At 41.8% G+C, this 24,950-nt stretch overlaps 1 protein-coding gene across 2 annotated transcripts in view; it reads right to left on the reverse strand.

Annotated features, from left to right (window-relative positions):
* kif16b (kinesin family member 16B) overlaps positions 1-24,950 on the reverse strand; it is a 122,871-nt gene that overhangs the window by 91,827 nt on the left and 6,094 nt on the right. For both annotated transcript variants that reach the window (XM_033026286.1, XM_033026287.1), the window contains exons 2-5: positions 5,693-5,762; positions 2,797-2,910; positions 2,097-2,213; positions 1,085-1,182 (exon numbers count right to left, since the gene is read on the reverse strand). In XM_033026286.1, the coding sequence (XP_032882177.1) occupies positions 1,085-1,182; positions 2,097-2,213; positions 2,797-2,910; positions 5,693-5,762 (399 nt within the window). The remainder of the gene's footprint in view (positions 1-1,084; positions 1,183-2,096; positions 2,214-2,796; positions 2,911-5,692; positions 5,763-24,950) is intronic.

Genomic DNA, 24,950 nt, shown 5'->3' on the forward strand with positions numbered 1-24,950 from the left:
TACAAATTTAACTTCAATATTTTGAGGAATAGAAATCAAGTGGAGTTTGCAGATTGGAATGATCAAAGACTTAACATAGGACAGAATATAAGCAGAAGAGATTTAGACTTTTATGGAGGAAGCTACAAGGAAGGCCAACAAAAAGATAAAGAATGTGTAGGAAAGAACTGCAGATGCTGGTTTAAATCGAAGGTGGACACAAAATGCTAGAGTAACTCAGCGGGACAGGCAGCATCTCTGGAGAGAAGTCTGAAGAAGGGTCTCGACCCGAAACATTGCCTATTCCTTCTCTCCAGAGATGCTGCCTGTCCTGTTGAGTTACTCCAGCATTTTGTGTCTACCAAAAGATAAAGAACCTGTGCCAATGGAAAATTAGTAGTGTGTTATAAGGACCTCAAGAAATGCGCAAGTCTTCGCCACAGATGGAGATGTAAAAGATTCCTCTAATAGGATTAATCAGCTAAACAACCTTTCATTGTTCCCCATTTTCACCTGGTCATTTTAACATGTTTTAAAAGATAGATTGTCCTGTTTTAAATAGTGTTTTGAAAAATCAGTTACCTTAGAATGGAATATTATTTGTTATTGCAATATGTGCTTTTACTCCCCCAACTATAAAATGTTTGAAAGTCCTTTAAATTTGTATTTATTATATAGCAAAGTACAAACAAATATGAAATGTTTAAAATACATTATTTGTTAACTAGTTCTTTTTCATGAACTCAGTTCTTAACCCTAATCTTTGTATTACAAACTTCAGTGTTGTGCAATAAAGGACAGGTCTCAATTCCTACTTCCTACAAGATTTTTGACAATTACATCTCCATCTCTGGCGAACATAGATACAAAACCTGGAGTAACTCAGCAGGACGGGCAGCATCTCTGGAGCGAGGGAATGCGTGATATTTCGGGTCATTCCACTCCATCTTTGACGAGTTCCTTTAATAAATTCTCTTGCAAAACGACACTGAACCATCCAGTTATCATCTTGACACTTCAGGATGTTAATGAATCGATTATGATTTTTCATGTTAGCCAAAGGCCTGAGGAAATTGAACATAACAAAGGTAATCCAGCTTCCTACCTTACTTCGGTACGAAATGAAGCTTCGTTCCAATTAGACTTCCCAGCAATTCTGTCGTATAGCCCTTGGCAAATTCGTGGTATCAAGCCTACATCTTCCTAAAATAGAATAGAATATTCAATGAATGTCTTTAGCATGGAGAACAAAGGAAATATACAACCCTAAATGTACCTTCTAACATTTCAAATAATGAAACATTATAATTCTCATTAACACTCATTTAAAAGAAATGTTGGTCAAATTAACCAGCTCAGTGTTTATTTTGTTTATGAAGCAAATAGTACACAATCTGAGAATGAAAGATTGTTTGGGAAAACAATGTCTCATTTCTAGACATTGAATATGCTTCGAGCCAAAGGGACCATTAAAGTTGGAATGAACTGTGCCAAAGTCAAACCATTCCAACCACCTTGCTGATGAAGGCAAATAGAATTATGGGCGAGTTGTTAACAAGCAGGTTGGACACAAGAAACTAATCTTTAAAAGGTTTGTATGCAGGCAAAAAATGGATCTTCCAAAGGCTTGGTTTGGAGGGACCAGTACAATTTATAGCCAAGGAATAAACCAATCCAAAATAGTGAGAATAAGTGAAGGCACCTGGGAACAACAAAGATATCTCAAGGATAAAGGACACAAAAGAAAGGAGGCAAATACAATTTCCATTTGTTTAGCTTCCAACATGGAAAACTACTCCATGTTTTAGGAAACGTATAGTTTCTAAGAACCGTCATTAGGCTAAATTTGACAGAGCAACACAACGGAGATATCACAATTATCAAAAGCTTGTCCAAAGAGATTTTAAAGAGCACCTTAAAGGAAGCAAATGAAGACTCAACGGTTTTGGGAAGGGAATTCCAAAGCTTAAAAATGCTACAACTGCAGGCATAACCAAAACATGGAGAGAGAGAGTACAAGCTGTTAGAAGATTGGATTTGCCACAAAATTAGTTCCTGCACCATTGATCTTACATAAAACCTACCCTTTGAAACTACGGTTAGTGCAAACGTCTTACCGGGTTTCCCATCATTGTATACGATTTTCCAGATCCAGTCTGGCCATAAGCAAAAATACAAGCATTGTAGCCTTCAAATGCAGCTTTAAGGACATCTGTGCCAAGCTCCTTGAATATCTACAAAATAAATGTTTTATAAGAGACTAGAATATCTGCATGCATTATGTGGTTTAAAAAATTGAGTTGTTGAAACATACTTAATTGCAGTGCTTCTTTTTAAAATACAAAGCTTTACCATCATCAGAGTCTCCCATCATCAACATCCTACAGCAAAACACAAAGTGTTGGAAGAACTCAAAAGAGGGTCAGGCAGCACCTGTGGAGTGAATGGACAGGCAAGATTTTGGATAAAGGCCATTCTTCAAGCTCCTTAACTTGACCTGAAAAGTCACCTGTCCATTCCATCCAACGATGCTGCCTGGCCCACTACGTTCCTCCAGCACTGTGCTTTCCTCAGGATTCCAGCGTTTACAGTTTCGTGTGCTTTAATTCCTGCATAGTTATTTGGTAACATTATACAACTGGCTACATTATACAATGAATACCAAGGTTCATGCATTGGCTTCTGCATTTATCATGATTATTTGAACAGTGTTCTTTCAGATATTAGAATTTTTCAAAACTTAAGATAAAGCAAAATATGAATTTATATCAGTGAGATGGAAAATAATGTGCCTTTGATTATCATGTGCAAACATACCTTTTCCTGAGACACAAATTTGAGACTTCTGCAATCAACAGAACAGTAAGAATGGTCGTAAGTAAATGTTTTAATCCGCTCTCGCCCAAAATCACCTGAACTTCCTTCTGTAATCTATGTAGAGGAAAGAAGCAAGCACCTAATCAAAATCTTTAAAACCATAACTCATTTGATTGTTTCAACATTTAGAGATCATATAGAATTTTAAAACAAAAACTTCAGTTTCAATTGAAGTAAGGCTCATGCTATTTCAGCTCACATTCAAGGCTCGCTATAAGTAACCCCAACATTTACACACAGTTCAAAAATGTTTCCACATTTACTTGGAACAAGGCCATCGCAGGGTACAGTAGAAACTAGCTACACATTTGAGAAATATATTCACACCAACATGTGGATTTTAAAATCGGGATTCTTGTTTATGTACCCATTACTTTCTCGCATCAATACAGAACTAAGCGCAGTGACCCTGCTGGTAGAGCTGCTGCCTTACAGCACCAGAGGAAGGAGTTCGATCCTGATCTCGGGTGCTCTAACATAATAGTTTTGAAGTAAGTTAGGCCAGTTGTTCCGAGACCATTTTTTATTTAATCAATCATCAGGAACCCTCGACATTCGGATTAACTCCAGCACAAGAGCAGGGCCAATTACAACATTTGTGGAAAAAGATAAAAATGACAGAAAACAAAGATTTTGCACTAAATTAATATGTTGCTGAATACCTTCAAATGGAAATTAATGTCAATAGACAATAGGTGCAGGAGTAGGCCATTCGGCCCTTCAGGCCATTCAATGTGATCATGGCTGATCATCCCCAATCAGTACCCCGTTCTTGCTTCCTCCCCATATCCCCTGACTCCACTATTTTTTAAAGAGCCCTATCTAGCTCTCTCTTGAAAGCATCCAGAGAACCTGCCTCCACCGCCCTCTGAGGCAGAGAATTCCACAGACTCACCACTCTTCGTGAAAAAAAGCGTTTCCTCATCTCTGTTCTAAATGGCTTACTCCTTATTCTTAAACTGTGGCCCCTGGTTCTGGACTCCCCCAACATCGGGAACATGTTTCCTGCCTCTAGCGTGCCCAAGCCCTTAACAACCTTACACGTTTCAATGAGATCCCCTCTCATCATTCTAAACTCCAGAGTGTACAACCCCAGCTGCTCAATTCTCTCAGCATATGACAGTCCTGCCATCCCGGGAATTAACCTTGTAAACCTACGCTGCACTCCCTCAATAACAAGAATGTCCTTCCTCAAATTAGGGGACCAAAACTGCACACAATACTCCAGGTGTGGTCTCACTAGGGCTCTGTACAACTGCAGAAGGACCTCTTTGCTCCTATATTCGATATTCGCTTTCTTCACTGCCTGCTGTACCTGCATGCTTACTTTCATAGACTGATGTACAAGTGAATATATACGAATGCAAGAGCCAATCATACATCCAAATAAATTGAGCAAATGCGGATCAGTATTTGATTTAGATGTTAGGACCGAGATAACTGGTTTGGTGCAAGTTAACCCGAGTGGAATACTTCTGGTACATTAATGGCAAGTTGTGGCGGCTCCCAAGGGTCGTGCCACCTTAGTGTCGAACCCCTCGGCACAGGAGTGGTTCAGTCCGGAGGCGGCCCTTAGCCGGTGGCTTTAAAGGCTGGGGTTTGGGTGCCATCTTTCTCTCGTTTGGTCTTCCCTACAACCGGGAGGATCAGAATAAAAAGTGTCTCTCTCTAAACACGACTCCGTGCTTTATTCCAAGACACACGCTACAAAGTGCTTATTGCAGGATATCATATATGGTTAGGGTTTTGCTTAGGTTTGAGGCAGCGACTCCGATAACTCCCTTCGATGGTGGGGAGGTCAGAGCCGGTGATGGACTGGGCAGTGGTCACTACTTTTTGCAGTCTTTTCCGCTCCTAGATATTCAAGTTGCCAAACCAGGCAATGATGCAACCAGTCAATATGCTCTCTACTGTGTACCTGTAGAAGTTCAAGAGAATCCTCTTTGACATACCAAATCTCCAAATTCTTCTCAGGAGGTAGAGGTACTGATGTGCTTTCCTTCTAATTGCATCAGTGTGCTGGGTCCAGGAAAGATCTTTGGAAGTATGCACGCCCAGGAATTTGAAGTTTTTGACTCTCTCCACCATCGTCCCATTTATATAAGCAGGATTGTGGGTCCTCAACCTTCCTCTTCCAACGTCCCCAATCAGTTATTTAGTTTTACTGATATTGAGAGCCAGGTTGTTGTGCTGGCACCTCAAAAGGGCAACTTTGTGCCTACTATGTTCTGGTGTGCTAAAGCAAAGCAAGAATTTCATTATCCTATCAGGGACACATGACAATAAACTCTCTCTTGAACTTGAGCATCATCAGTGACTCACACCACCCTGGCCACACACTCATTTCTCCCCTGCCATCGGGAAGAAGGTACAGGAGCCTGAAAACTGTTGTGCTGCTGCAAGTAAGAACTTCATTGTTCTATCTGGGACATAAGGCAATAAAGCACTTAGACACGCTTTGAGATTTAAAAAAAATTAAATGGTTAAGGTTGATCATTCCCAGGATATGTCACAGTATAATTTAGCTGAGGATAACTGTTTGACTTCTTTGAGAGTGACTCGATTTTTTTGCATAGCCACATGATGAAATGACATGTTTAAGATGTAACTGCAGATGCTGGAAAAGTTGAAGGTAGACAAAAATGGTGGAGAAACTCAGCGGGTGAGGCAGCATCTATGGTGCGAAGGAATAGGTGGATGAAATGACAGTCTCAATGGTCCTGAGCTGAAAGGACAATGGAGTTCTGGATGATTACATCTTGGGCAGTCATCAAATTGGTAACTAGCACTTTGAAGGGGAGCAGACTGTAGAGAATAAAAACTGTTACAGTAATACCTTCAAGTTTGTGATTGTTGTCTTGTTTCCTTCCATGTGTATGATGCATTTGGCCTCCAGTTCTTTTTCCCTGCACAAAAATTAAACATAAGAATGTGACACAAAACAGCAAGAAAGTTCTGCCCATGCCAACTTTACATCAACCAGGTGACTATTTTACACAGCACTGTCCATTTTTTGTAAACCAACATTTATATTTCCTTGTATTCAACTATTTTATTTATTTGTTTGTTTTCTTTCTACCCCTCCACATTTTAAAAAGGTATCCAGAACTATTTCCACCTAATTAGTGACCCTAGACTATCCTTGTTCGGACTTTGCTGGTTTTACCTTACACTAAACGTCATGCCCTTATCATGTATTTGTACACTGTGAATGGCTCGATTGTGATCGTATTGTCTTTCCACTGACTGGATAGCATTGAACAAAAACTTTTCACTGTACCTCAGAACACGAGACAATAAACTAAAACTAGTGATGAAAGGCTTTTCTGGCAAGGATCTTCAACAAATCAACCTACTGCAGAAAGAAAGGCTTGGATTGCGTGGATATGGAGAGAACGTTTCCGTTGGACGGAGAGTCTAGAACGAGAATCTCCCTCCAGAATTAAAGGACGTTCTTTTAGGAAGGAGATGGGGAATTTCTTTAGTCAGAGGGTGGTGAATCTGTGGAATTTGCCACAGAAGGCTGTCAGTAGATATATTTAAGGCAGAGATAGATACATTTTTGATTAGTACAGGTGTCAGATGTTATGGGGAGAAGGCAGGAGAATGGGATTGGGAGGCAGAGATAGATCAGCCATGATTGAATGGCGGAGTCGACTTGATGGACCGAATGGCCTAATTCTTTTCCTATCGCTTATGATCTTAAGATTAAAAAAGGAGGACTATTACTGCACGTTTTGGATGCATTAGGGAAACACCTCCTTCACCCATTCCTCAGCAAATCACATCAACTTTGTTCATTGTCAATATTCCCAATTTCATTTCAAAACTTCATTAATCACTTTTCTTCAACTCTCCAACTATATTTGGCTACAATATAACTATTGACAAAAAGATTAACACAGTCTTTCAAACCATCCTGACTTTGTGATATCTCAGATTCTGTTCTCAAACCTAAAATGTAGGTGAATTGAGGCAAGAAGCAAGTAAATATGCAAAAAAACTGCAGCAATACTACAGCTTTAGCTAATTGTGTTTTTACTATGCTTATCATACATAATGCATCAAGAATAAAACAGTTAGGAAGTATCCACCTAATAGAGATCATGCTGCATTTAAATGTAAATGTCAGCTGATGCAGACAGATGGGTATAATTAGTTAGAAAACTCCTTTAAATGACATTAACATTGATATTAGTATACCAGCAACAGCACTTTTGGGCGCAACAAAGGCTTTCAATCCCATTTTAAAAGCAACAGGGACAATTTCAAAATTAAATTATTTAACATTAGTCATTTAAGTGCACATCAGTGGCACGCAAGCAATTAAAATGCAGGATATCAGACAAAACTAAACCACCCTCCCTAAGGACAATGGCATCAACTGTCAATCAGACCAAAGACAAACATAAAAGGCTGGAGTAACTCAACGGATCAGGCAGCATCTCTGGAGAAAAGGAATAGGTGGCGTTTCTGATTGAGACCCTTCTTCAGACCGACCATCATGACGACTGAAGAATGTCAGCAATTAATCGATAGTGGAATATCCTTATTTCACTTAAGTCTAAAGAAGTGTTTCGGCCCGAAACGTTGCCTATTTCCTTCGCTCCATAGATGCTGCTGCACCCACTGAGTTTCTCCAGTTTTCTTTGTGTACCTCCTTATTTCACTTATGTTTTTGCAATGAAATTATTATTTTAGATCCATTTAAAATCTGCTGGCACATGATTGACTGCTATACAACATCCCAGAAGTAAACACACATTGGAGAAAAAGGATGGGTGATGTTTCTGGTTGGAACCTTACTTTGGTCTGAAGAAGGGCTCCGACCCGAAACGCCACCCATCCTTTTTCTCCTGAGATGCTGAGTTACTCTAGCACTTTGTTCCTATCTTTGGTATGAGCCAGCATCTGCAGTTCTTTGTTTTTACCGAGTAAACATTATACTACAATTTACAATTGCCCTAATGTGCATGTCATTATATGGATTTTTTTTAATGGAATTATTTTACGTAGCTTTCCAAATCAATCCAAACTGCCATACAATTTACCTATTTTTTTTTAAAGTACAATTAATGTCACATTCTAGGAAACATAGTAACAAATCTATGCACAGCATAGCCATAAAATAACAAAGTCATTTGCTTTAATGTTAATTAAAGGATGAATTAGCATTAAATATTGCTCAGTCAACAGGAAAATCCTGTTCTTTTCTGAAACATTACTATAGAGTCCCTAATGTCCACCTTAGAGTTTAGTTTAGTTTAGTTTAGTTTATGGTCACGTGTATTGAGGCAGTGAAAAGCTTTTATTACGCACAATCCAGTCAAAGAAAAGACGCAACATGATTCCAATCAAGCCATCCAATGTACAGATGCACGATAAATGCTACAACATTGAGTGCAAGATAGAAACATAGAAAATAGGTGCAGGAGTAGGCCATTCGGCCCTTCGAGCCTGCACCGTCATTCAATATGATCATGGCTGATCATCCAACTAAAGGTTCAAAGGTTGATTTATTGTCACATACACCTAGATGTAGTGAAATTCTTTTTGCCAATGCAGCACATAAAAAAGAATACAAACATAACAATAATAAATAGCTTTAACATAAAAAACATCCCCCCACAATGGTTCCCATTATGGGGGAAGGCACAAAGTCCAGTCCCATCCCCAATGTCCACCCATAGTCGGGCCTATTGAGGCCTCCACAGTTGCCTCTACGGAGGCCCGATGTTCCAGGCCGTCCTCGCCGGGTGATGATGTTCCGGCGTCGGGAGAGTCCTCTCAGCGGCATGGGAACCCTGGAAAGGCCGCCTCCCTACTCGAGACCGTGGCTTCCGGAGCCGACAAAGCCGCGCCAAATGGAGCTCAACTGGCAATCTCATCGAGAGATCCCAGGCTCCCGATGGAAAGTTCAGCGCCGCCGCCCACAGCCGCTCCACAGACCCACAGCTCCGCAACGGACCCAGCTCACCGCAGTTCCAGCTCAGCGACCCAGGCAAGGCACCGCCCGCCCCGCAATGGCGCTCCAGCGCTGCACCGCCGTCCTCAGACCCGCAGCTCCGCGGCAGCCGATGTCGGTGCCGCCGCCGCCGGTGCCGCCGCCGAGGCTCCGGGCGGTCCCCTCTCTCCTCGGACCCGCAGCTCCACAGCCGCCGCCGCCGATGCCGAGGCTCCGGGCGGTCCTCTCAGGAAATGCCGCTCCAGGCCCGCTGGTAGGCCGCGAGGACGAGTCGAAAGTGCAGCCCGGAGAAAAGCTGCATCTCCGACCAGGTAGGGACCCTGAAAATTAGTTTCCCCCTTCCCCCCCCCCCCCCTCCCCACACATAAAAAAGCTAGAACTCCTTAAAAACAAAACACTAAACTAACTAAAAATAAGAAAAAAGAAATGAAAAACAGACAGCTGCAGGCTAGGCAGCCATACCCCCTACAGGTCGGCGCCCATAAGTATCCCATCCCTGCCTTCTCTCCATACCCCCTGATCCCTTTAGCCACAAGGGCCACATCTAACTCCCTCTTAAATATAGCCAATGAACTGGCCTCAACTACCTTCTGTGGCAGAGAATTCCAAAGATTCACCACTCTCTGTGTAAAAAATTATTTTCTCATCTCGGTCCTAAAATACTTCCCTCTTATCCTTAAACTGTGACCCCTAGTTCTGGACTTTCCCAACATCGGGAATAATCTTCCTGCATCTAGCCTGTCCAGCCCCTTAAGAATTTTGTAAGTTTCTATAAGATCCCCCCTCAATCTTCTAAATTCTAGCGTGTACAAGCCGAGTCTATCCAGTCTTTCTTCATATGAAAGTCCTGCCATCCCAGAAATCAGTCTGATGAACCTTCTCTGTGCTCCCTCTATGGCAAGAATGTCTTTCCTCAGATTAGGAGACCAAAACTGTACGCAATACTCCAGGTGTGGTCTCACCAAGACCCTGTACAACTGCAGTAGAACCTCCCTGCTCTTATACTCAAATCCTTTTGCTATAAAGTCTAATGAAGTCCAATTAAAGTTCAAAGATCTCTAATGAGCTCGATTGGAGGTTAGCACCATACTATGGTTGGTGATAGGATGGTTCAGTTGCCTGATAACAACTGGGAAGAAACTGGCTCCGAATCTTGAGGTATACATGTTCACACTTCTGTATCTCTTGCCTAATGGGAGAGAGGAGAAGAGAATGTGACCAAGGTGAGACTTAGTCCTTGATTATTATGGTGGCCTCGCCGAGGCAGCGTGAAGTGTAGATGGAATCAATGAACAGAAGGTTGGTTTTCATGATGATCTACGTTATAAAAGGCATTCGGGGCACCCAGTTTAATGTCTCTTACCAATATTCATTATCAAAATCTTCCATGATTGATTAAAGATGAACTTCCCCATAGAAAACTATAACTTTTCAACATTATTTTCTACATTTGCCTCTATATTTTGACAGTTATAAATGCAGACCAATCTCCTCATAAACTTGTGCCACAGAACTGGGATTTCTACTGCACTAAAAATATACACATATACTCCCAAGTTCTGCTTTTTGGTTTTACAACAAGTCCCAAAATTTGTGTAATCACCATTTCAATTGAGACTCAAATTCTGCAGCATTCCCCATGCCAATTCTCCGTCAGTAGCACAGTGGCAGTGTCAGTCATCTTATAGTTCCAGCGATATCTGTTTGATTCTGACCTCTGATGCAGTTGGTGGGGAGTTTGCACATTCTCCCTGCAACCACAAAGGACTCCCTCACATGCTTGGGTTTTCTCCCTCGTCCCAAAGACATGCTGGTTATTAGGAGTCTGAAGAAGGGTTTCGGCCCAAAACATAGAAACATAGAAAGTAGGTGCGAGAGTAGACCACCAGGTCCGTCGAGCCCGCACCGCCATTCGCTCATGGCTGAACACTAAACAGACACACTTACCCACAAACAGTAGACACAAGACACAGAACACAAGACACTACCCTCCCCTTTATACCGCTATCACCCCTCTCCACCCCAAGAACATGTTCACACTTCTGTATCTCCTGGGGGAGGCAAAAAAACGGATAAAAACCCAGGTCCAATTCGGGGAAAAAATCCGGGAAATTCCTCTCCGACCCCAATCCAGGCGATCGACACTTGTCCAGGAGATCACTCAGGTCTTACTATACTAACCATACCTAGGTCCATATCCCTGCCCTCTCCCCGTAGCCCCTTATCCCCTTGGCAGCTAAAAAACCATCTATTTTAGACTTAAATATATTTAACGTTTCTGCTTCCACTGCTCCCTGGGGCAGTGAATTCCATAAATTAACCACCCTCTGGGTGAAGAAGTTCTTCCTCATCTCAGTTTTAAAAGAGCCCCCCCTTATTCTGCAACTATGTCCCCTAGTTCTAGTTTCCCCGATCATTGGGAACATCCTCGGTGCATCCACCCGATCAAGGCCCCTCACGATCTTATATGTTTCAATGAGATCGCCTCTCATTCTTCTAAACTCCAAAGAGTAGAGTTCCAGCTTACTTAACCTTTCCTCATATGTCAATCCCCTCATTGCAGGAATTAATCTTGTAAACCTTCGCTGCACTGCCTCCAGGGCTAGTACATCCTTTCTTAAGTATGGACCCCAGAACTGTACACAGTATTCCAAATGTGGTCTCACTAATACTGTGTACAGCTGCAGCAAGACCTCCGTGTTTTTATACTCAATCCCCCTAGCAATAAAGGCCAAAACTCCATTGGCCTTCCTGATTGCTTGCTGCACCTGCATACTAACTTTTAGTGATTCATGTACTAATACCCCTAGATCCCTTTGCGTTGCATTACAACGCAGCTCCTCCTCATTTAGAAAATAACTTGCCCTATCATTTTTTTTCCCCAAAGTGAATGACTTCACATTTATTAGTATTAAATTTCATCTGCCAAGTTGTTGCCCACTCACCTAACTTATCTATATCCTTTTGCAGACTCTTCCTATCCTCCTCATCCCCTACTTTTCCTCCCATTTTTGTATCGTCCGCAAATTTTGATATATTACACTTGGTTCCCTCCTCCAAATCATTTATATAAATTGTGAACAACTGGGGTCCCAGCACCGACCCTTGCGGAACCCCGCTAGTTACCGGTTGCCATCCCGAGTATGAACCATTTATCCCCACTCTCTGCTTCCTATTTGTTAGCCAATCCTCTACCCATGCTAATATATTACCCCCAATCCCATAATTTTTTATTTTTAGCAATAGTCTCTTATGTGGCACCTTGTCAAAAGCCTTTTGGAAGTCCAAGTATACCACATCCACCGGTTCCCCTTTATCCACCCGGGTTGTTACTTCCTCAAAGAATTCGAGCAGATTCGTTAAACAGGATTTCCCCTTCACAAAACCATGCTGGTTCTGTCCGATGAAGTCATGTTTATCCAAGTGCCCCGTTAGTGTTTCTTTAATAATTGTCTCTAACATTTTACCCACCACCGATGTTAGACTAACCGGTCTATAGTTACCCGCCTTCTGTTTACTTCCTTTTTTAAATATAGGTGTTACATTGGCCATTTTCCAATCCACTGGGACCGTTCCTGCCTCCAGGGAGTTTTGGAAAATTATCACCAATGCATCCACAATCCCCACCGCTATCTCCCTCAAGACCCTTGGATGTAATCCATCAGGCCCAGGGGATTTATCCTCCTTCAGTCTCATTAATTTCCCTAATACCACCTCCTTGGTGATCTTAATAGTATTTAGCTCCTCCATTCCTACCGCCCCCTGTTTATCCAGCGTTGGAATATTTTTTGTGTCTTCTATGGTGAAGACTGATACAAAATACTCGTTTAATGCCTTTGCCATTTCCATGTTCCCCACCAACAACTCTCCAGTCTCACCCTCCAATGGACCAACGTTCACCTTAGCCACCCTTTTTCTTTTTATATAGCTATAAAAACTCTTACTATTAGTTTTTATGTTGTTCTCTAAATTCCTTTCATAGTCTATTTTCCCCGTCTTAATTAATCTCTTAGTTATTTTTTGCTGACCTTTAAATGCTTCCCAATCCTCTACCCTCCCACTATCTCTGGCTACCTTATATGCCCTTGCCTTCAGCCGAATACTATCCTTTATAGTTTTACTGAGCCATGGCTGACTGTTCTTACCCTTACCCCTTTTTTTCTTCATAGGAATAAAATTTTCTTGAAGGTTATACAGTAGATCCTTAAACGTACACCACTGCTCATGTACCGTCTTATTCTTGAGTCTGCTATCCCAGTCAACTTTGATCAGCTCAGTCCTCATACCTTCATAATCCCCCTTATTTAGACTAAGCACCCTAGCCTGAGTTTCAACCTGCTCCCCTTCTATTTGAATATGGAATTCGACCATATTGTGGTCATTTGTTCCCAACGAGTCCCTAACTATGACATTTTTAATTAATCCTGCTTCATTACACAGGACCAGATCCAAGATTGCCTCCCCCCTTGTCGGTTCTGTGACATACTGTTCTAGGAACCCGTCTCTAATACATTCTATAAACTCTTCCTCTAGTCTACCCTGCCCAGTTTGGTTTGCCCAATTAATATGAAAATTGAAGTCCCCCATGATTACAGCAGTTCCCTTTTTACATGCGTCAACTATTTGCAGATTTATGTTCTGACTAACAGCGTCACAGCTATTTGGAGGTCTATAAATTACACCCACTAGTGTTTTTTTTCCCTTGTTATTCTCTATCTGTACCCAAGCTGTTTCACTATCCTGATCCTTCAACGCAATATCCTTCCTCTCTATTGCCGTTATTCCCTCCCTTATTAAAAGGGCCACCCCTCCTCCCTTTCTTTCCTGTCTATCTTTTCTAATTGTCGAGTACCCCTCTATATTTAACTCCCAGTCCTGATCCCCTTGCAGCCATGTCTCCGTAATGGCCACGATATCATAACTATATATACTTAATTGCACCGTTAATTCATTTATCTTATTTCGAATACTCCGTGCATTTAGATAAAGCACTTTCAGATGATTTTTACTACCCTTCCTTTCCGTTTTTGCCCCTTTTACATCTAGAGCTTTATCTTCACACATTCTGGATCCTCCTGTCACATTTTGATTTTCCGCTTCCCTAGCCTCCCTAGATGAGCCCTCCAATCTATCCTTCCAAAGCACTGCTGTAATATCCTCCCTGACTAGCAATGCAACACCACCACCTCTTGCCCCTCCAATTCTATCACACCTGAAGCAACGAAATCCTGGAATATTTAGTTTCCAATCACAGCCCTCCTGCAACCATGTTTCACTGATCGCCACAACATCATACTTCCAGGTGTCTATCCAGACTCTAAGCTCATCCACCTTTCTTACAATGCTCCTAGCATTAAAATATGCACATTTAAGAAACCCCCCGTCTCTTCTTCTCTGTTTATTTCCTTTTTTTTTTCTTTCTCCTCTTGTGTCCGAGTGCTTCCCTTTTCTGCTTCCTGCCTCCCATTCGGTCTACTAGCTTTCTCTATTTGAGTCCCTCGCCCCAACCATTCTAGTTTAAAGTCTCCCCAGTGACCTTTGCAAATCAAAACGTCGCCTATTTCCTTCGCTCCATAGATGCTGCTGCACCCGCTAAGTTTCTCCAGCATTTTTGTGTACCTTCGATCTTCCAGCATCTGCAGTTCCTTCTTGAACACTGGTTATTAGGATATTTCGCTGTTGTAAAGGTGGCATGTGGGGGAAATCAAGTTATTGCGTGGGAGGGAATAGGTTACAAGAAAATAAATGGAGGGATGGAACAAATAGTATGCCAATGACAACCAGTACAGGTTCAATTGGTGGAATGGCTACCTCGGTCAAACAGAAAAATGGATACTAGTCAGATCAGTTTAGTTTAGTTTTGATATACAGTGTGGAAACAGGCCCTTCGGCCCACCGAGTCCGCGCCGACCAGCGACCCCCGCACATTACACGCACTGGGGACAATTTACACTTATACTAAGCCAATTTACCTACATATCTGTACGTCTTTGGAGTGTGGGAGGAAACCGAAGATCTCAGAGAAAGCCCACGCAGTCACGGGGAGAACATACAAACTCCGTACAGACAGCACCCGTAGTCAGGATTGAACCTAGGTGTCCCAACGCTGCAAGGCAGCAACTCTACCGCTGCGCCACCGCGCCGCCACAGTTCTTTGATGTCCATCAACACCACTGGGACCACCTGTTTACTCGTACTACTGACACAAACAGGACTTCTTTCAGATTTACTAAAGTCAGCTGATCTCTACTCTTATGAAAGTTACAAAAACTGTATGAAAATTCGCATTACATTCACGGTTGAGCTTATAGCGCCTGCACTCAACAGTTACTTTTCTATTGATTTGAGTGCAACTTATGCAATTCAAACTGGTTTATGAACAAATCAGGTAAGCTTTTAATGGGTGATTATTTCCGAATGGATACATTTGTCTGAATCACAGCAACCTTTACATTATGTATACTTGGGCAAACAGACTCAGCACAGAGCACAACACATACATACATTATCCCCCCAAACACTTGAGGCTAGGTTAAACTCCAAGTGCATATGGAAGGAAAATAATAATGCACTGTGTAATGCTAATTTAATATGAGAGTTCTGCTCGATTACCTTCCAACGGTAGCTTAAATAGATGCCTTTGATAATTTCCCTTGTTAAGAGCTCATGATAGTATCAATTGTACGAGAACCTAAAATATAAAAATCCTGGCATTCTTAGGAATTTGGAAAATATAGAATTATGTTTGACACAGTATAAAAAACACTGAAGAACTAACAAATTACCAAAGCATTAAAGGTAGACATAAATGCTAGAGAAACTCAGCGGGTGAGGCAGCATCGATGGAGCGAAGGAATAGGTGCGTTTCGGGTCGAGACCCGTCATCAGACCTTCAGACCCACATTTCCTTCGCTCCATAGATGCTGCCTCACCTGCTGAGTTTCTCCAGCATTTTTGTCTAGCTTCGATTTTTCCAGCATCTGTAGTTCTTTCTTAACCAAAGCATTAAATGTCGGTCCCTTTATAGAAGCAGGGATTTGTAATGTAGTTTTTTGGAAAGTTCCCCCACTCAAGTGATTAGCCTTTCAATTGTCGCACAATTCCAACATTTAGAAATTATTAGGTGAAGTTATTTTTGAAAGAAATCCACATTTCCCTAGGTGATACTGGTACCACACTTTGAAGGGTTTCGGCCCGAAACGTTACCTATTTCATTCGCTCCATAGATGCTGCCATACCCGCTGAGTTTCTCCAGCTTTTTGTCTACCCACACTTTTAAGTTATGGAACTTTTTTTTGGCAGTTGGTTTAATTTAAGATAGAAGAAGAGAAAATAAGGAAGTATACAGTGGTTGGCCTGACATAAGTGCTGCAATCCATTATCAATGAACTGGTAACAGGATAGCAAAAAAAAAAAATAGTTCAGGGCAGTCAACATGGGATTTCCCTTTTTATAAATTATGCTTGACAAACCTGTTAAATACTATTTTGAGGTTGTAGCTATAATAAAGGGGAACCAGTGGATATGGTATATTTGGATCCTTAATATTTTGCCACATAGGAGGTTATTAAACAAACTGAATGCATGGAGTTGGAGGCAATATACAGACATGAATTGGGAATTGGTTGACAGAAAAGAGTAGGAAACAAAGGGTTCATTTTGAATGAGAGTCTATGACTAGTGAGCGGTATAGAGATCAGAGCTGAGTCGCATCTAGTCATGACATTTCAAAGATGTGGATGAGAGGACCAAGTGCAATGTGGGTTTGTTGATGATACTAACTCTGTTGCCAATGTGGATTGTGAGGAAGATGCAGAGGTGCTCGAGGGAGTTTATGTAAACTGATGAGCCCAGAGAAGTGTAATACAAGGTGGAAAATATGTGCAATCATCCATTTTGATTTTAAAAAACAAATTTTTAAACAGATTATTCAAGTGGTAAGGAATTGAAAGGTGTTGGCATTCAAAGGAATTTGGGTGTCTGTACACAAATCACTACAGATACAGCAGTCAGTCAATTAGGAAGGCATATAGGCCAGTGGCTTTTATTGCAAGATAATTTGCTTGCAAAAGTAACTAAGTTTATTGGCCAAGTATTCACATACAAGGAATTTGCCTTGGTGCTCCACCCACAAGTAACAACATGACATACAGTGACAGTTACGAATGACTCAGAAAACACTAAACATTAATAATAATAAAACATTAATGATAAAACACCATTGATCAAGCATGTGAACTAACAAAATACCAGATCAAAGGGAGGCTACAGATTTTTGGCTGTTGAGTCGAGCAACTACTTGTGGATAAAACTGTTTTTATGTCTGGCTGTGGCAGCTTTGACAGTCCAGAGTCGCCTTCCAGAGGGAAGTGATTCAAAGAGTTTGTGGCCAGGGTGAGAGGGGTCAGAGATGATCTTGCCCGCTCGCTTCCTGGAGGGAAGGTTGCAGCCAATAACCTTCTCAGCTGATCGGACGATTCGCTGCAGCTTCCAGGTGTCGTGCTTGGTGGCCGAGTCAAACCAGACCATGATGAAGAAGGTGAGGACAGACTCTACGATGGCCGTGTAGAATTGGACCATCATTGCCTGTGGCAGATTGTGCTCCTTCAGCTGCCGCAGGAAGTACATCCTCTGTTGTGCCTTTTTGACTGTGGAGTCGATGGTAGCCCCCCACTTAAGGTCCTTGGAGATGATTGTTCCCAGGCATTTAAAAGACTCCACAGATGCGACTGTGGTGTTGTTGATGGTGAGTGGGGTGAGGGGGGGGGGGCGGAGCTCTCCTAAAGTCGACAATCTACAAAAAGATGTTTTACCACAGTTATACAAAGTCCTGTTGAGATCACACCTGGAAAATTGAAGACGTGTGGTCTTCCTATCCTAGCCAAAGGGAGTACAACAATGCTTCACCCAAACACAAACTGCTAGACGAACGCAGCAGGTCATGTGGCATCTGTGGCAAAAAATGGATAATGTTGTGGGGTGGGATCTTTCTTCATTCTGGAATTGCTGAAGATTGCAGCATCTGCAGCCTTCAAGAAGGTTCACGAGATTGACCCCTGGGAGATGTCGTTAAAAGAGAGGCAAGGCAGACTAGATACACTTTTGGCTTATCAAAATAAGGGGTAATTCTACTGAATGCACAAAATTCTTCAAGAGCTCAAAAGGAAAAGTGCAGGGTGCAGTGACGTTTTGGGTCGAGGCCCTTCTTCAAAATGGTTAGGGATAAGGGAAACGAGATATAAAGACAGTGATGTAGAGAGATAAAGAACAATGAATAAAAGATATGCAAAAAAAGTAACGATGATAAAGGAAAGGCCATTGTTAGCTTTTTGCAGTAAAAATGAGAAGCTAGTGCGACTTGGGTGTGGGAGGGACAGAGAGAGAGGGAATGCCGGGGGCTACCTGAAGTGAGAGTAATCAATATTCATATCACTGGGCTGTAAGCTACCCAAGCTAAATGAGATGCTGCTCCTCCAATTTGCGGAGGGGTCGATCTGGTTTTGTGCTCCGAACAAAATCAGTCAGAAATGTGGATGGTCTGATTGGGGCAGAACTGGTTAGAGGGGCAGATCATCGCTAAGGTATGCCCACCGAACTGTGAGTCAGAAAACATCAGAATCATGAGTGAATCGGACTTGGTGCAAATTAGGGCACAGATAGACACAAGGAATTGGAGACAAAGGAATATGAAGAAGGATGCCGACCCAAAACGTCACTCCAGAGATGCTGTCTGACCTACTGAGTTACTCCGGTATTTTGTGTTAAGAGCATTGATGGCTGTGTTTTGCAGCATCTCAAGTTTATATGGAGGTAAATCGAGTTAGATGTGAGCTCAGTACAAGAAAAAGCAAACAGAAATGTGCAAAATAAATTCCAGGACAAGTAATGTATACATTCAGAATTTCACGGAATTGAAAGACCTTTTCTCATTCTTGATAATGTTTGCAAAATCGCAGCTGCAAAACACCACAATATTATTTTCTTTCCTTTTTAATACATATACAGACAGTATGATACACTATTTCATCTTGCAACCTAGAAGGGAATGTTTTGCCAGTTCTTTGCTTCAGAAATCAGAGATGCAAAGAAAAAAAAAAATTGGAAGCACTACCCCTGCAATCCCACCCCCACCCCCCCCCCCCCCTTGCGCAGTAGCCAACACAACAGGATATGTTATAATACATCACGAATGTTTACTATCATATTGACAGCGCAGATGCTGTTGGAAGCAAAAAATACGGCAAAATATAACTACACACGTTTTAAACAGCATAATAATATTCATTCTGTTGTGTAAACTGATTCCCTATACAGAGGATCTTTAAAGAGCAATATCAAATTCCCAGCAATTTATAGCTTGAATAAGCCTTAAAAGCCTCTACAATAAACAAGAAGGTCTGATGCGTGTAAGAAGGAACTGCAGATGCTGGTTTAAACCGAAGATAGACACAAAAAGCTGGAGTAACTTAGCGGGGCAGACAGCATCTCTGGAGAGAAGGAATGGGTGATGTTTTGGGTCGAGACCCTTCTTCAGACTGGTTAGGGATATGGGAAACGAGATATATAGACAGTGATGTAGAGAGATAAAGAACAATGACCAGAAAATATGCAAAAAAGTAACAGTGATAAAGGAAACAGGCCATTGTAAGCTGTTTGTAGGGTGAAAATGAGAAGCTAGTCTCATCAAGTCTAATCAAGAGATCTACTCTGGGACTCCCTCGCAAACTGTACCTTCACCTGAAGGATCACAACACCACCTTCTTGAGGGCAATTACGAATGTGCAATAAATACCCGACTTTTGTATAGTTTGAACTGAAAACATCAGAGAGAATATCTCTGAAAATCTATTGCTAGACATGGCTCAGTTCCCTCTAAAATGAATACATTAAAAAAAAAATATTCTAGATAATTTTACATTGATTTGTGCTGGTTGAAGATGAGCAAAATTTGTAGGACTCTTCAGATAATAGAGATTTAAAAAAACACACAAATCAGGCTTCCTATTGTATTTTTTAGGCTTCAATCAAAATAGTTCTTTCATGTGGAGCATGAAAGACTATTCTACTGAGAAACTGCCAAAAAATGAAAGTTTTTTTTAATCCACAGTATCTATCATATTACCTGGGGACTGAACATACATTATGGTCCCTTCAGTTAGTTTATTAATTCACATGAAGACCCTTGTCTCTTTCCAAGATTTTGGATAATGGACCATTAAACGGAACGTAAATCTCATGCAGGAAAATGACAAAAAGATAGAAACATGAATAGGGCTTTAAAAACCTCAAGCTTGTTATGCCATTCAGTTCAATCATGGCTGATCTGTGTTTTAAACAACATTCATTTGCCTTGGTTCCAAAATGATCAATATCAATGCCATACAAAAATATTCTGCCTTTTGAAATTTTTGATTGAACCCAAGAATTATTTTATTTAGTGCAGTATTCCAGATTTCTCACATTACATTCTAATATGTGTTATCTGTTATCACTGCTGAATGAATTTAAGTTTATGCTTCTATGCTTGATTGAAGTTCATTGGTACAGGATTTCAAACAACCACCCTTTCTTCTCTCTACTTTTTGGTTTCTATGGAAACTGATTATATCAGCATCCATCCATTCCATTGCATTATCCAATAAATGTTTGTTCTCCGCTTCATCTAATAACTTATTCCGTATCACTGATGCACTGTGGAACAAACTCAGAAACAAACCATGTGATTTGAACTAGTGACCGAAAATAAAATAAATTACTTTAAAGCTGTTATTTCTCCACGAGATAACATGAAAGCATTGTGGTGAAATCTTCGGCTTTAATCAAGTCATAGAGGGACACAGCATGAAAACAAGCCCTTCTGCCCAGCAAGTCTGTGCTGACCATAAATGACATATTTGCAGTAATCCTACATGAAACTTTTTTTATTCTCCTACATTTTCATCAATTCCCTCCAGATTCCACAAATCACCAACACATCAAGGGCAATTTACAGTGATCAATTAACTTACCAACGTGCATGGGACAGATAAGTTGCATCCCAGAGTACTTAAGGAAGTAGCCTCAGAAATAGTGGATGCATTAGTGATAATTTTTCAAAATTCTTTAGATTCTGGAGTAGTTCCTGAGGACTGGAGGGTAGCTAATATAACACCACTTTTTAAAAAGGGAGGGAGAGAGAAAACGGGGAATTACAGACCAGGTAGTCTAACATCGGTGGTGGGAAAAATTCTGGAGTCAGTTATTAAAGATGGGATAGCAGCACATTTGGAAAGCGGTGAATTCATTGGACAAAGTCAGCATGGATTTATGAAAGGTAAATCATGTCTGACGAATCTTATAGAATTTTTCGAGGATGTAACTAGTAGAGTGGATAAGGGAGAACCAGTGGATGTGTTATATCTGGACTTTCAGAAGGCTTTCGACAAGGTCCCACATAAGAGATTAGTATGCAAACTTAAAGCACAGTGGGTTCAGTATTGATGTGGATAGAGAACTGGCTGGCAGACAGGAAGCAAAGAGTAGGAGTAAACGGGTCCTTTTCAGAATGGCTGGCAGTGACTAGTGGGGTACCGCAAGGCTCAGTGCTGGGACCCCAACTATTTACAATATATATTAATGATCTGGATGAGATAATTGACTGCAACATCTCCAAGTTCGTGGATGACACGAAGCTGGGGGGCAGTGTTAGCTGTGAGGAGGATGCTAGGAGGCTGCAAGGTGACTTGGATAGGTTGGGTGAGTGGGCAAATGCATGGCAGATGCAGTATAATGTGGATAAATGTGAGGTTATCCACTTTGGTGGAAAAAACAGGAAAGTAGACTATTATCTGAATGGTGGCCGATTAGGAAAAGGGAAGATGCAACGAGACCTGGTTGTCATGGTACACCAGTCATTGAAAGTAGGAATGCAGGTGCAGCAGGCAGGGAAGAAAGCAAATGGTATGTTAGCATTCATAGCAAAAGGATTTGAGTATAAGAGCAGGGAGGTTCTACTGCAGTTGTACAGGGTCTTGGTGAGACCACACCTGGAGTATTGCGTACAGTTTTGGTCTCCTAATCTGAGGAAAGACATTCTTGCCATAGAGGGAGTACAGAGAAGGTTCACCGGACTGATTCCTGGGATGGCAGGACTTTCATATGAAGAAAGACTGGATAGACTCGGCTTGTACACGCTAGAATTTAGAAGATTGAGGGGGGATCTTATAGAAACTTACAAAATTCTTAAGGGGTTGGACAGGCTAGATGAAGGAAGATTATTCCCGATGTTGGGGAAGTCCAGAACTAGGGGTCACAGTTTAAGGATAAGAGGGAAGTCTTTTAGGACCGAGATGAGAAAATCATTTTTTACACACAGAGTGGTGAATCTGTGGAATTCCATGCCACAGAAGGTAGTTGAGGCCAGTTCATTGGCTATATTTAAGAGGGAGTTAGATGTGGCCCTTGTGGCTAAAGGGATCAGGGTGTATGGAGAGAAGGCAGGGATGGGATACTGAGTTGGATGATCAGCCATGATCATATCGAATGGCGGTGCAGGCTCGAAGGGCCGAATGGCCTACTCCCGCACCTATTTTCTATATTTCTATGTCTTTGGGATGTGGGAACAAATTAGAACACCCACTGTCTCCAGGGAGAATGTGTAATTTCCACATGCAGGCAGCACCCAAAAGATTAATGAATCAAGGGGATGAAGAGGGAGCGGTCTTTGCAGAAACCTGAAAATTGGTGGGGATGGGAAGATGTGACTGGTGGTGGGATAATGTTGAACGTAGCAGAAATGCCAGAAAATGATGTGTTGGAAGTGGGGGCTTTTGGGATGAAATGTAAAGCACCAGGGAACTCAGTCCTTGTTCCATCTGGGGGCGGGAAGGGGGAGTGAGAGCAGAATTACAAGACACAGAGGAGACACAGGTATGGGATCCATCTGTGTCATCAAGGAGGGAAACCACATTTATTAATGAAAGAGGGCATCTTGGATGTTTTAGAATGGAAAGCCTCATCTTGGGAGCAGTAACAGTGGAGTTAGAGAAATTCAGAGTAAGGTAGATACAAAATACTGGAGTAACTCATCGGGTGAGGCAGCATCTCTGGAGAAACTGATGTGAGGGTGCAGGGGGTGGGAAGAAGAAAGGAAGAGGTGGAGACAGTAGGTTGAGGGAGAGTTGGGAAGTGGAGTAGAAAGCAGGGACTACCTGAAATTAGAGGTCAATTTTCATACCGCTGGGGTGTAAACTGCCCAAAGTTTACACACCAGTGGTGACAATGGTGGAGAAAATCAGCGGGTGAGGCAGTATCTATGGAGCGAAGGAATAGGCGAGGTTTCGGGTCGAGACCCTTCTTCAGACTCATGTCGGGGGGGGGGTGGGGTCGGGAAAAAGAAAGGAAGAGACGGAGACAGTAGGCTGTGGGAGAGCTGGGAATGGGAGGGGAAGGAGGAAGAAAGCAAGGACTACCTGAAATTGGAGGTCAATTTTCATACTGATGGGGTGTAAACTACCCAAGCAAAATATGAGGTGCTGTTCCTCCAATTTGTGGCAGGTCTCACTCTGGCCATGGAGGAGGCCCAGGACAGAAAGGTCGGATTCGGAATAGGACGAGGAGCTGAAGTGCTGAGCCACCGGGAGATCAGGTTGGTTATTGCGAACTGAGTGTAGGTGTTGTGCGAAGCGATCGCCAAGCCTTGGTCTCACTGAGGTTGATCATACGCTGAATAATCCAACCAGAATTTTGTTTGGAAGTGGAAAGAAATAATAGAAATTACATTCTTTGCAACGTGTAAAAGGAGATGAGATACTGTATTGTTATTTTGCTGCATGTCATTGTGGTATATATATCATGTCTTGATTGGTGAATATGTTTAGTTTGTGACTTTATTTGAAGCAGAAATAATATGTGAATGCTTCATTGACCATATTTCTTACTGGTAACTACGCACTTCGTCCGAGCACATTATCGCACGTGTCATGCAAGCCGTCTTAAATTACCACCTAAACTGTCATTTGGCAACCTAAAAAGCTGCCTAGGTTGCCCGGCTGGCAACAGGGAATAAAAGTTAAGCGAGAGCCCTGACACAGAATGTACTACAATGGAAATGTACTACAGATATAGTAGCAATGCTTAAGAGACATTTAGACAAACAAACAGGCAGTAAATAGACAGATACAGACCAGGTGAAGACAGATGGGATTAGTTTGACTTGGCATCATGATCAGCACAGGCATAGTGGGCTGAAGGGCCTGTTCCTCTGCTGTACTATACTGTTTCTATGTTGCCTCTAGCTGCGCAACTGTACCATTTCTATGCAAACTCCATCCAGCATCCAAGTAATTTTCCTAGAGAGGGTTAGGAACATCCAAAAGCTGCCGAATCTCCAGAGTTCCTATAACCTAACTGACAAAGACAATAGATGCAGGAGTAGGCCATTCGGTCCTTCGAGCCAGCACCGCCATTCACAGTGATCATGGCTGATAATCCATAATTAGTACCCCGTTCCTGCCCTGCCCATATCCCCATATATTTAAGAACTCTATCTAACTCTCTCTTTAAAGAATCCAGAGAATTGGCCTCCACTGCCTTCTGAGGCAGAGAATTCCACAGATTCACAACTCTCGGGGTGAAAAAGTTTTTCTTCATCTCCGTTCTAAATGGCCTACCACTTATTTTTAAACTGTGGCCCCTGGTTCTGGACTCCCCCAACATCGGGAAAATGTTTCCTACCTCTAGCGTGTCTAATCTCTTAATAATCTTATATGTTCCAATAAGATCCCCTCTCATCCTAAATTCCAGTGTCTGCAAGCCCAGTTGCTTTATTCTAGCAACATATGACAGTCCCGCCATCTATGGAAATAACCTCGTGAACCCACGCTGCAGTCGCTCAATAGCAAGAATGTCCTTCCTCAAATTTGGAGACCAAAGCTTAAAAAAATTGTAATGTATCTAAATCATTAATGTATTTTGTAAATATCTGCGGTCCCAGCATGGAGCTTTGTGGTACCCCACTAGTCACTGGTAACAAGAAAGCCTATGTGGTAAGTTTCAACTGTTCTTTTTCAGAACACTTAGGACAAAAAGAATCAGTAAAAGGAAAACCAAAAGGAAGCATATATTCTAAATATGTATTACTCAGAATGAG

Source organism: Amblyraja radiata, chromosome 8, assembly GCF_010909765.2.
Source record: "Amblyraja radiata isolate CabotCenter1 chromosome 8, sAmbRad1.1.pri, whole genome shotgun sequence".
Taxonomy (NCBI): domain Eukaryota; kingdom Metazoa; phylum Chordata; class Chondrichthyes; order Rajiformes; family Rajidae; genus Amblyraja; species Amblyraja radiata.